Here is a 13,767-nt window from a genome sequence, read left to right as displayed (position 1 = left end):
CCGGCCCTGCAAGCGCCCGCTAGCCCTCGGCGCGCCCGTGAAGCCCAGCGGGACGGGGCGGCTGGGAGGGATTTATACATTTCCCGGGATTTACACAACTCTCCAGCGACCTTTCATGTGCCCGATAACACAACTCGCGGCACCGCAAGAGAGGAGACCGAGGCGGCTACCACCGCCCGGGGCTCTGGAGCACTAGGCAGGGGGCTGATCCGGCTCGTGTATTACGGGCGGGGGGAGAGCAAGATCTTCCCAAATGCCCGGTGAGAAATGGACAGCGGGGCGACCCCGCCACCCCTCTTCGTCCGGGAGCATCGGAAGGCTGGGAACCCAGTGCCGCTCCTTCTCCCCGTAGGGAGATGAGGATGCTCGGGACTCCGCGCCCCTCCCTGCCCGGCCCCGTGCCGGCTCTGCTCCCCGCCCGCCGTGAGCCGAGGGCGGCGAGGCCCCCGCCGGGCTGCCGCCCGCTCCTCCGCACGGCTCCGCGCCCCGGCGGTGGGCGGCCCCCGCCCGTCACCCTCGGCAGGGCGGGCCTTGCCGGGGGCGGGCCGTCGGGCTTGAGGCTGTGCCGCGGCGTGGGAAAGCGCCTCAGAGAGGGTTTGCTCTGCTGGCAGTGCGGAGCCGTGCTGTGCCGTGCCGTGCCCAGCCGTGCCCGAAGCCTCCGCCCCCCCCCCCCCCGGATTTATTTATCTCTGCCTCCGCGCCGTGCACACGATGAAGCGACCTTGCGAGGAAAGTACCTCAGACAGCGATATGGACGAGACTATAGACGTGGGGAGCGAGAACAACTACTCGGGGTAAGTGGGGCACCCTCGGGGCCGCCGTCTCCGTCGGTGGCGCGGGCCGGGGTGCGCCCCGAGCTGGGGCAGGGCAATGGGGAGACCTGGACTCCCCCTTGGGATGGAGGTGGGGGGGACAGCGGCCCTCCGAGGCCAGAGGTGTAATGTCCCCCTCCAGGTCAGCTGGCAGCTCGTTCATAGCCCACCGAAAATTAGCCCCGCGCTTGGACTGCCCGAGCCTCGAAATTACGCGCAGCACTCCAGTAGCTTTGTGAGCCACCGGGCTGCGGTTCATTAGCTCCGCTTAATTTGCCATTTGCAATCAGACCTTTTCCAAAATCGCTCCTGATCAGGCCGAACAACCGAAGGGAACCGGCGCCAATGGGAAATGAGCCGTGGAAAGTATGATCCGTGGCAGGGATCCTCAGCAGCTGAACTTCAGCAAACCTGCCCTGCGAGCCGAGGGCGAGCAGTGGTGTTTGCCCAGGGAGGGTCGGGCCGGGCGCGCTGCCGGGACGCCGAGGGGCTTCAGGGCTGCTCCTGCCAATTTAGAGGTTCACGCGCCAGAGCCCCGTCTCGTCCTGATGATCTGTCGGAATGAGTATTAAAAGATACTGATTCTTTTTTGTGCACTCATGATGAAATAAAAGCAACTTCGTACTTGTGGGTAGTATAGTTTTAAAAGCAGATTTTGAATTCTGCTCCTGCTGCTGGACAGTGCAACAAAGCCAGGCTGGGCACCTGGCATCGTACTTGAACATCTACTGACTGTGTAGCAATGGGCAGCAACGTCAAACCCCAGCAGGCCTGGCAGAGGTTGTGTCATTGGGTATGTCCACTTACCACTGCTGTTGCCATATAGAGATAGTTCATGTGGATTTGGGCCTGGTTCTTCAGCCTGTACTTGGTAGGCAGAACTTTATATGCAAAGAAAATGAAATTTGTGCTGAACAGTGAACTGTCTCCAGAAAAGGATTTTATTTCCAACAGAGTGTTCTGTCAATTCAAAATGTATGCTAGGGCAGTCAAAACTGAAATATATCACTGTCTTCAAAAACACTGTGCAATGCAAGGCACATCTTAGAAGCATTGAAAATGGCATGAGAGGGACTATGCATACGTAATATGGTGACCTAAGGTTTCTTCAAAGAGAAGTGTCAAGTTGTGCAACACCTGATGTACTTTTATTGTTTCCCAGGCAAAGTAATAATTCTGTCATTCGATCAAATTCCCCAACAACAACATCTCAGATCATGGCCAGAAAGAAAAGAAGAGGGGTATGTTTCATTTAATTATTTTTGCATCTGACAGTTTGCATGTGTGCTGTGATTTTGCCCTTCATTTTTATAAACTTCATGTGTTTTGTTTTTTTTTGGGAATAGATTATAGAGAAAAGGCGCCGTGATCGTATAAATAACAGTTTATCAGAGCTGAGGAGGCTTGTGCCAACTGCTTTTGAAAAACAAGTAAGCTTTTTTTTTTTTTTTTTAATAAATTCTGTATCTCATCTGGCAGTGTTAGTTCTCTTGTAAATCTCATTAAAATAATACTGTATGTGTCCTGATCTGGCACAAAGCAGACATTTCAATAAAATGCTTTGTTGTGGCAAAACTATTAGAAACATAATTCATTATAAGGCTGAAAAACATTTCCATTCTTTGGCTTGTTTTTCCCTTAAGGGTAACTGTGTTCATGTTGCCTCTGTTCTTTCGATGAATTCCAGTAGTGGTTTTGTTAAAAATGTACTTTGCTCCATATTAAATGAAAATAAAAATACACAAATCCAACACAGCTCCCCAAACCTGTATGTAAACTAGCCTTCTGTCTAAATCTTTAAATATAATTTACTTTGCCGCTACTTTAAGAGACCTTTTTTTCAAATCTATACTTTCCATTGCAAACTAATCAGTTCAGTTTCCTGAAAAGGGAGCAGACAGTCTGGATTATTCATGTTTTAATATGGCTCTTTAGAACCAGTGCATTAGGAGGTGGAATAGGTCCATGTTGTGTGAGCTAGTGATGTCAGTGATATATTCAGATTTCCAGTGAGAAAGTATTTAGTAGGAAGTCTGGAAGGATCCAGTTAAGTTTGGCTCAGCTCCTTGATCATGAAATTACAGACCAAGAGCTTGGATTGCAATGTTTTGTTAAAAAAAAAAAAAAAAAAAAAAAAAAAAAAAAAAAAAAAAAAGGGCATTTTAGTTTTTCCGTTGAAATGAATTTTTTTCCGTATCTTGAATTTTATTTTTTGGGCTTTCGTTCAATATTTATCCTTGTTCCTGTTTTGCTAGAAGTGTCTGAAGATCTATGGATATGTGCAACTGACACTATGTTTCAATAAAAATGAAACATCTGAAAATAAATAATCTGACCTCCTTGTAAGAGTAAAAATAAAAAACACCAGAAAGTAAAATCTGAGAGTAGGATCGGGAGGTGCTGAATGTAAGTGGTGACTACGTGGCAAACACCGCACGGTGTTAGGCCTGTTTCAGTGCTGGCCTGAGCGAAAGACGGCAAAAAAATATTAACTTGAAGTATTGGTTGAGAGCATCACTTGTGTCACCTGCAATGTTTTTTAGTAACTGGTAGTTGTCACTGTGCCCCTGCATTGGTTCTGGCAAAACAGTGACAGGGATATTTTCAGCTAGATAAACAGGGGCAAAAGACAACAGTTGTTTGTCCCATTTTATTGTTTATTTCTTGAAAACCACAAACATTATAAAACAAGTCCTACAGAGCCTTTGGAAATTACCCAGCACCATGCAGTTTTTAGCTATTAGTCACTCTCACTGAGACAGCTTGTACTGTGTCTGTGGAAAAGATGAAGTCTGAGAAAACTACAGGATGTAGTTGCATGTAAAACGGGGAATTCTGACCAAAAATTCACACGCGCGTCAACCTTGGTATGAGGAAAGCGCTGAAAGCAATGCGCAGATTGAAAAAAAATCTTAATGCCATAAAAATGAGCATGTGCTGTATTTGAATCAGAAAGTCTCAGCATTTTCCTGCCATATGCCAAGGACAAAGTCATCAGTCCTCTCCCAGCTCCTTGACATTCAGCTCACTGGAGTTTCCAAGTTGGAGGTTTAGTTTCGCTTCCGCCTTCCTCCCTCTCCAAGGCACGGTGCTGCTCCCGAGCGTGGCAGAGATGAGCGCTCTGAAGTGGGGCTGCACACAGCACTGTGTAAGCGTTGCCCAACCCAAAAATGTGCAACCTGGGTGAAGCCAGCTGAGGCAGTGAGGTGGCCCAGATGATAACTAAGAGAAAAAATTTGGCTCGCAGGATGCGATCTGCTGATGGCTGCAGCTTGCACAGCCCTGATTTTAACTGATGCCAAGGGATGATCTCTTGCACTGGAATAACATTTGTGTTGTCTGGGTGTGATCCAGATATCAAGGAGAATGCTACCAAGCAAAATAGTTTTATTTATACACTGATACACTAATACTGTCTTTTGAGTTGTATTTTGTACTTTTCCAGTATCTCTTGTAGCTCTGTGAGCCGCTCTCATTGTCAGAAAAGATTTTCACTGACAGAGGAGCTACACTCTGCCACAGTATTTAGTCCTTGCAGAATAGGCCTCTTACTATTTGAAATCCTGTGGACTGTGTGGCAATTTTTTCAGTCAAAAAATTAGAATGGAAAATTCAACAACCAAATGACACGTTGAAAATGAACAGGCCATGGAGAGAGGGACAGTGCTGGGTGTGTGTCCGCAGGGACACCTACCGGTAATAGCACAAAAAATAACGTTGCAGCAGGGTCTTAATCTATGGCCACAGAGATCCCTCCTGCCAGCTCTCCACTTGTGTTTGTTGTTAAAAAGGAAATCCAGAAAGTTATGTATTTCTCTCATTTCATGAAGATGTCATCTCTACACTACCTTCAAGGCCAGAGCTGTGCTGAGATATAGCCCTAATAAAGGGAAATTAGGGAGATGGTATTAGTCCTTAGAAAAAGTCTGGGAAGCAGATGCTCACGAAAGAATTAAGCTGAGAATGTCCTAATGATAGGGGAAATTGAAACCATAAGGCTGAGCTCAGTGGAAAGTATATCAAATTAAAGTTTCTAGTACTCGTAAGCCTTTATTTATATGTGTCTCTTATCTCAAAGGGATCTGCCAAATTAGAAAAAGCGGAAATACTGCAAATGACAGTGGATCATCTGAAGATGCTGCAGGCAACAGGAGGGAAAGGTAAGGAGCCAACGATTTTTTTTTTCCTAATATTTGGGGAAATCTCATTAAAAAAAAGTGCTTTGAGGAGCTGTGATAGGCGTTTCCAGATTAAAGGAGTGGAAATCAATGCTAATGGCAGGATTGAACTCGTGGGAAAGAGCTACTGGGACAAAAGAAGCACTTGACCCTGGGCTTGTGTTTGCTTTCATAACACTGTGGGAGTAAAGGCTTCATTCACAGGCAGCCCAGTCAGAGATTTGTTTGGGGTTTCCAAAGAGCACTGAAATCTGCACAGGGAGACAAAACAAATACACAAACACCAAACATAAACAGGAGGTTTGTGGCAACAATTGTATAGCAAAAAACCTGATGCTAAACCTCATTATTGAGCCGCTATACCGAAGGAAGTGAACGGAGAAGAACTTTAATTTATGTTTAAATATTTTCTTTGATCAGGAAAGACTTTTCAGTTCCACGTTAGACCATCTCATTCAACAGAACAAAACCCAGACTTGCTCTGTGCAGCTCCAAGTATCTGATAAAGCCGACGGGCAGGCAATGCTCTGCACTCACATTTCTGTGCTACATTTGTGTGTCAGAGGCCGGCGTAGCTCCCTGTTAATGGGTGCTGGCATGACGCAGTGGCTGCACTCGCTGACCCATTAGATCAGCCGGGCGCCGGGAGTCGAGCGTACCTCGCTTGTGCAAGCTGACAGTCCCAAGGCTGGAAGCCAAATGGTTTCAGCCACCCACGAGGTGTTTGGTAGTCATGATTTTGGAACTTATTTGGAACGAAAAACTTGCTGGCATTCCGTAAGCACAGTCCCACATCCCATGCCATCAACCATGATCATGCTTTGAATTGTTGTAATGGAAACCAGCTGATTCTTCACGTGCCCACTATGCCATATAGGTAAAGGCTAGAAAAAACCTGCTGGTTTCTCTTTTTTTTTTTTTTTTTAATCAAAGTTTTTAGCCCAGAACTGAATTATGCTCCTCTCTGTACCTTGCAGCAATGAAAAAACTCAGCTTAGAATCAGTGCATGCCTAACAGCAGATGGCTACAGGAAAGCATGTTAAAGGCTGGTGTTTTGTTATTTGTGAAAATTAACACCAAGCTGACATACCATTTTTTAGGTGCTAAGGAGTTTTTGCTAGGAGTTCGTTCAAGCTTAAAATTTATGGGTAACTTGTTTGACATGCCTCTTGATTCCTCAGAAAATGTACAAAATTTAAAAAGAAAGTTCAAGTATTTATATAAAAAGTCCTTGAGAAAGCACTATAGTTGCTAAAGCTACGCTCTTGAAAGTTATGAAATGCATGAAACCAAATTGATCATGGTTGTGCAGTCTGTATTCAGATGATTTGGAACCTCTGTGTGTCTGAGTGATGGTGCCTTCTTTGAATGTGTGGTCGAGTGCTGGTGTTCCACGAGTTCTGTCTCCCTCGGTGCATGGAGCTCGGCTGCTGAGGGATTTGGTGGCTGTTTCGCTTCATCCTCCCTACACCACATGCAGCTCAGCTATCTCAGCCTGACCCCCACTTCACACTGCACATTGTTCCTCTGAGGAGCTGCAGCAGCTCTCACCCCTCTGATATTTGCACTGACAGCAGGACGGCCAGGAGGTGAACCCAAATGGAGACCTAATTTATCAGGAAGCTTCCTTGCCCTGCTTCCCCACCCGAAAAAAGTATGCAGGGGATTCTTTTATAAATGGGTTAGGTCGGGTGGCCAGGTGGGGCAGGGGATGAAATGCCTGGGATGGGAGCTGCGGGACAGAGAGAGATGTTGGTGGAGCCCAGCCTCTGGCTGCAGTTGGACAAGCTGGATGTTGTTAGTAGTCCCAGGTCTTGCAGTCTGCTCTCTTCCTTGGTTGGTCTCTGCTGCCATGTCTTTCCTGCCCGAGCTGACACCGGAAGACTTGTGGGAGAGCGGGGAAACATGAAGCTGTTGTAGTGTGGGGAGAGTCAATGCACGCTCATTTCTGCAAGTGCCTTTTTACTCCGTGATCCACAGTGGGTGGCCCATCACAATAACACCCAGTCGCTTCACAAATACTACAACTTTATCTGCTCCTTCTGTCCTAGAGATAAGAGTAATCTCACTGCACAGATTAAGAAACTGTAAGAAAAAGAGGTTTGAGAATTAGTACTGGGCAAAGTTTAAGCCTGCATTTCCTGCTCACCTAATGTTTTACTTTGCAATCTAACTAACAGTTTTAAATATAATTTCTTAAGGTATTTTAAAGTAGATTTTTTTTTTTTATTTGCAAGTATAGTTACTCCCATTTTTTACTTCATCTTGCAAGCCAGAGGGGTTTTTTTTTGTATCAGCAAAAAAAATGAGTTTCATCATTTTTACCAGGGGCAAACACTTATTACTGCAGAAAGGAGAAATGAGTCCTGATACCCATATGCTCCCCTGCATCTTCCTCACAGAGAAAAGAGGACATCCATGATGGGAATAGATGGGACTTGGCAAGTTGGGATGGGGTTGGCCACTGCTTAGCACACTGATCCTGAGGTGGGCACAATGGAAAAAAACCCGACATGGCTTCTGCCCCCTTCTCTATTTTTCAGAGCTGCCTGGGCAGGCGGGCAGATGCCTCTGAGGTCCTGTGCACACTCCGCGTTTCCGCCACCCTGATGCAGAGGTGTGGACAGTGGTCTCCTGTTCACATTGAATTATTCTTTTGGCCTAAGGCCAGGGCTTTTTGCTGATGGTGCAAGCAAGCACAAGGGAGGAGTGATTTGTCAACAGTGAGTTGCTTGCAAGGAGCTCAGTGTGGTTTTATTACAGCTCCACTACAAATTTATCTTGAGTGACACCTGGGTCAGTGCATGGGTTCACGTAGCTCAAGTGACCTGTGGCCTGCATCCAGCACAGGTGGGTTACCAGGACAGGTGAGGTAAAACCAAGAGTTCCTGTTCACTACAAAACACTGGCATGTGTGTCAGTGGTGGACAATGGTGGATGATATTCTTGAGTTGGGAAAGAAATGAGAAACAGCATTTTTAAGTCTCTCTCAGAAGGGGGAAGCCATTGAAGGGGAAACCGGGAAAAGATAACCATCAAAATATAATGGAGCCTGGGAGTCCCAGTCCCAGACCCTCTGTTTTCATGTCTCGGCCACCATAGGAGACTGAAAGTGAGCCAGGATCACTAGGGCTTTGGGATGGCTTGTCATAGAGCCAGCAGCTCAGACTCAGGGGAAGCTGGTGACAACCACATCCCCCACTTCTCTTCCAGTCCAGAGGGAGGGAGGCCGGGAAGCCCTGGCTTGAGCCGAGTGCTCTCAGGACTCCCAGGCTAGCTGACTCGTGGCCAGAGCTGGGAAGTGGTTTTGGCTGTGCGTCAGCCCCTCTGAAGCTGCTGGAGGTCCTGCAGCCTCCGGCACAGAAGCAATCCCCACACCAGGCTGACTGGCACCCGAGAAGGTACCCTGCTATCTCACCACTGCTGGCATGCCTGGCCTCTGTTTCTGAGGAGTTCACTCAAGCCTTTGGTTGCAGTGGACCTGGCAGGAAGAAAGCTGTGAGGAGTCAGCGCTTGTGGACAGGAGTCCTCAACTTGTCCTGCTCGTTCATCTGCTGGCCGAGCCAGAGTTTCTCTCAGGTTCAGATGAGCAAATAGGCCTGCAGCAAAAGTGCCATTGTGATTTGGCAAGATGGAGTGTATGGCGGGGAGGGGATTTGGAGCAACATGGATAAATGTGCCTGAGTTAATTCTATAATGTGGGCATGCAGTGGTGGAAACACTTCTTTCTAGCTTGAAATTTGATTCAAGTGAAAAAAACCATCTGAAGTGCTAATGTTTTTCAGAAAGGCAGAGATTATTTCATTACAGAGCACAAGGAATTGCTGCCACATTCCACCATAAGAGGGACACTTGATCTTTATATACTGACACATCACAGTCATGCATACCTAAAAATTTTCATTGAAAGTGAGAGGAAAAACACCATGCCAACTTGGGAGTGGATAGGATATTGTTCCTCCAAGGAGACAACATTTAAACTCAAATAAGAAAATTCCAAAAAGTAGAATAGGTTTTTGTGTTTGAAGAGCTGCAACTTAAACACAAGGTTTTAGAAAGGGAGTATGTTTTCATGTGCATTTAATAAGACTTTTTTTTTCAAATGCTTTTTTGTCCCAAGCCTGTGGAGCTCCAGTTGCTGTTTGTTGAAATACCTCATGGGCCATATGACTGTCAGTCTTCCATCTCCAAATTAGCAATGGCATTACATAAAACGTTTTCTCAGTAAAGCTTTTTATTGTGTGTGTGCAGAGTCATCACAAGATGTTTTTTGTTTGTAGTTAAGCAACACCGTATGTCATATTGTCTTAATGACTCTGTGAAGTAGAGGACCCCAGCAGCAGCTACAACTATCTCACAATGTCAAGAAATAGTTTGAAAGCGTTAGGATGAATGCCAGAGTTGGGAAGAAAAGGCAGGGTAGTACATGCAAGCTCTCTGATCTCCAGCCTGTTTCTTTGTGTGGATAAGCATCTCATTCACACATACAGGATCAAGACTGCACTGCAGCAGCTTGCTGAGGAATTTCAGGAGAGGCATCATGTATCTTTTAAGTGTCTTATGGACTTAATTCTTTTCATTTGTATATTGTCTGCATAAACAACTGCAGCCTATTACATTACAGGGATGGTCACAGAGATCATTTACAGACCAGAGAACAAACTTCTGTTGCACATCTTAACCCACAAATGGCAAACGGGAGATGCGGTGGCTGAGCCAGGACTGGGTTGGCCAGCTTCACATTCAACACATATTTTGCCCTCCCCTTGCAGGTTATTTTGACGCTCATTCCCTGGCCATGGATTTCATGAGCATTGGCTTCCGGGAGTGCTTGACAGAAGTCGCGAGGTACCTGACTTCGGTGGAAGGTCTCGACACATCCGACCCCCTGCGCGTTAGACTCGTGTCTCACCTGAGCACCTGTGCCTCTCAGAGGGAAGCTGCTGCCATGACCTCCTCCATGGCCCACCACCACCACCCCCTGCACCCTCACCACTGGGCCGCCGCCTTCCACCACCTCCCGGCCGCTCTGCTGCAGCCCAATGGACTCCACGCCTCCGATGGCGCCCCATGCAGACTCTCCTCGGACGTGCCCCCGCACGGCTCCGCCCTGCTCACCGCCACTTTCGCCCACGCCGATGCCGCCCTCAGAGTCCCCTCCGCTGGCAGCATCGCTCCCTGCGTCCCTCCTCTCTCTACCTCCCTCTTGTCCCTGTCGGCCACTGTTCACGCCGCGGCGGCAGCAGCCACAGCTGCAGCCCAGAGCTTCCCCCTCTCCTTCGCCGGCACCTTCCCTATGCTCCCTCCCAGCGCGGCCGCCGCCGCCGTCGCTGCGGCGACCGCCATCACCCCTCCGCTGGCCGTGTCAGCCGCTGCCAGCCCTCAGCAGGCTGGCACCGGCGGCGGCGGCACGAAACCCTACCGACCCTGGGGGACTGAAGTTGGAGCCTTCTAAGTCTCCCCCGCCACACACACACCCCTTCCTACTCCAGCTCCCTCCTCTCCCTCAGCACACGTGCATGTGGTCACAGCCGCGAGCCCACACAGCCCCGCACCCGCACCAGCCTCCGGGACTCGGCGTGTCCTCCCTGCTCAGCCTCGCCCTACGGGCCTGAGGGGCGCCGGCCAGCGCTCCGAGGGACGGCGCCATTATCCTCACTGCAGGTGTCGGAGAGGACATGGGGAGACGCCGCCGCCGCCTTCTTCTCCGTTTGTCTTGCTGGAGGCACCTTGAGGAAGCAGCAGTGGCTTTTGTAACAGTGTGACCATATCGGCATGTAGAGGTTTCCTGCAAAATACGTAGAGATACGTAGACATTAGAACTAATAGTTCTCCAGCTATGCATCCTTGTTTGGCAGAGAGGTGAGGGAACCCATCTACCAGGTCTCCCCAGGCTAGAAAAGGAGTTCCAGTTTCATAAGTGCCTGACATTGAAAAAATAATAAATAAATATATTTATATGTGTGTGTGTGTTCTGCTAAAACAAATAACATTGCACAGGTATGAAAATGGTATGGGAGAGAGGTGAAATTCTGCATTCAGCTTCAGAACTAGGATACTTTTCCATGGCAGAGTGTGCTCTTGGAGGGGAGAGGTTTTTTTAGCCAAAAGATTGCCGAGGAAGAATGTTTAGTTTGACAGGCCTAGTTCTCGCTTCCTTAGTTCACTTTCTTTGTACAGACTTGCCAAATTGTGACGTCTAGCATAGCATTGGCAAAAGCAATTATCTTATCAGTGCTGGGATTAATGAACGTTTCAGCATTGCCTGTGAGCCCCGAGGCACCCATTTTTATGGCTTAAACATGGTGCTAGCTCCTATCTGCACAAACAGTGAATTTGTCATGCACCCAGAAGTAACCACCTATTTAAAGTGTACACACTTGGATACAGTTGATTCATGCCAACACAACAGACTCAGTGTTGTAAGAGTTAACTTATTATCTGTATTTGGACATTTACTTTTAGCCAATTTTAGCAAGATCCCTCTTCTTTTCACTATCAACTTCTGGGAGAATGATCACTCTGGGTATGAATGAAGTTACGGTAGGGACGATTTTTAAATTGGCTATTAACACGCCAACATTGCAATGTGGGTTTGATTCCAAACCAAAATGAATGTATTAATGGGATGTGAGTAAATTATTTTGTCAATACCCAGAAAACTAGTGCTGCATAAAATGGTTTGCTTTCATTTTTTATTACAGTGACTTTAAGTAACCTAAGTATTTTAATACAACCAATCAAGAACTAGAGATTTTATGTAAAAAATAAAAAAGAAAATAAAAATAAAAACACAGCATGTATTATTATGCACTTGATTTCTCTGCTGTGTGGAGAAAGCAATAAGCATTGAAAATGTTAAACATTATGCAAAATATACTTTAAAATATTTGTTTTAAAAATACTGTACCTAGTCGGTCTTTTATGCATTACTTTGTTAACCTTTTTTCTATGCAAAAGTCTTTACATACCACTAATTAAATGAAGTCCTTTTTGACTGCGTTCTATGGATGATTTGTTGCAGTATTTGTTTGCTTTTGAGGAATACTTGTGGACTCAGAGTTGTTTTTTGCCCCTGGTAACAAGCTGATTGGCTGCTCTGTACTCTTCTGCTCCCCTTGTTCAGCCAGGAAGCCCATCTTGTCCAGCGTGCTCTGCAATAGGCAGGGAAAATAGGAAAGCAGCATTGATTTTCAGGCTTGCAAATTGGCTCTGCATTGATGGTATGCTTAATGATACAAGCATATCTGTCCATCCTGGAGAGCCCCAAAAATCACTGAGGTTTCTAGGTTCAGCTTTCCGTAGGGTTTAGAAGGTGAAAATGTTAGCCCAACAACATCATTAATCCACAAATATATGGAATGGGAGGAGGTAGTTTTAACTTCGAGTTCTGGTCTTCTAATTTGACAGTTCTCACTGAGGCAAGAGTTTGTTACTGTTTCATCAGGCCTGCTAAGTCCCTCAGTGGAAAGTGTAGAGAGCTCTGTTTTGTAAGGATAAGGACAAAGTCTTACATGTCTGAATGCCGAAATAACAGCTGGCAAAACTGAGGCACAGAAAAAGAGGGCCACACTATAGTCAGACACTTCCCCCATCATCAAAAGCCTCAGCAGCCTCAGCTTGGTGGTGCACTCCCTTATCATCCTTTCTCCCAAATATTAAACCTGGAACCCATCCCTGCCTCAATCAGCTGGTCTCCAGCATTTAAGTGAGTACGGGCTGTCATTCACCTGAAAAAATGGACAAAAAGGGGGGAAGAAGTCTTGCAACCCCTACACTGTTAATCAACCTTGATATTCTTTGAAGTAGTGTTGTTTGGGGGAACTATAACTTTTTTTGTTGTTGTTTTTAAGGGTAGAAATGCTGTACTAATGTTCTAGCATATTTAGCAGCATACCGATGAGGTATCATTCACTTTCTAAATGTGTGTTTTCAAGAAAAAAAGAGGACATTATTGGCTGGTAGATTAAAAAGGGGTTTATTTGCATGAAAGAGCAGGTTGCAGCCCTACTTCAATGTAAGCTGTTAACTAGTAACCTGCCCCCCAAAGAGCCTAGTAGGAGGTTTCCCAGGCATGTATCACCTTAAAAATAGGCACTCAATGACTTGGTTCTGGCTAAGGTCTTCAATCTAATTGATGTGCCTCAAACATCATTGGTTTCCCAAAATGCAATATTCTGACTCATTCTAAAAAAAAATGGCAGTTTCAAAAGACACTGATTAGATACACACCACGGATAGATTTGTGGAGCCTGTTTGTGCTTATCCCATTTTCACTTTCAAAAACCAGGCCAGATCCACACGTATTTCACATGTGCTGTTGGAAAGACATCAGAGGGTAATAGCTTCTGGTGGCTTTGGTTGTCACTGTGCCAACAGGTCAGAGCTGAAGGCATCTATGCAGTTTTTAAAACAGTCAGGTAAAGCTATTTCCTTGGCATAACCAAGATGCAAAAGTTAGGACTTGTGGCTGTGCACATGCAACCTTACTTCAGCCTTTTCTATCTTTATTGTCCATTAAATGATGAATGGACCTGGATGAAGAATAAAGTTAGTAATTTATATAATATAAGAGTAGATCATGGCACATACCACAAGAACACAAGTCAGGCTGCTTGTTCAACACTAAGCAGTTGGCTTTGACTAACTTTTCAATGGGTGGGTTTGCAACTTTAAATTCCAGTTATCAAGAGGATCAAAGCAGGTTATGCAACTTCCTAGAATGTTTTTCTTAAAAGGAAAAAAACTAAAAACCAATTCTGTCACTCAGCATTAG

General features: G+C 46.1%; 1 protein-coding gene across 1 annotated transcript; it reads left to right on the top strand.

Annotated features, from left to right (window-relative positions):
• Positions 1-267: 267 nt before the first annotated feature.
• Positions 268-11,989, top strand: HEY2 (hes related family bHLH transcription factor with YRPW motif 2). The gene is given in 10 exon segments (XM_066179257.1): positions 268-286; positions 289-440; positions 442-486; positions 488-502; positions 504-626; positions 628-794; positions 1,975-2,053; positions 2,159-2,242; positions 4,891-4,972; positions 9,764-11,989. Coding segments are annotated over 10 exon segments (1,449 nt in total). The 3' UTR covers positions 10,447-11,989.
• Positions 11,990-13,767: the final 1,778 nt, after the last annotated feature.

This window comes from Chamaea fasciata, unplaced genomic scaffold, assembly GCF_029207755.1.
Source record: "Chamaea fasciata isolate MVZ Bird 193981 ecotype frontalis unplaced genomic scaffold, bChaFas1.0.hap1 SCAF_3, whole genome shotgun sequence".
NCBI classification, from domain to species: domain Eukaryota; kingdom Metazoa; phylum Chordata; class Aves; order Passeriformes; family Sylviidae; genus Chamaea; species Chamaea fasciata.
The sequence above is the reverse complement of the archived record's forward strand: the minus strand, read 5'-3'. Positions and strand labels throughout refer to the sequence as shown.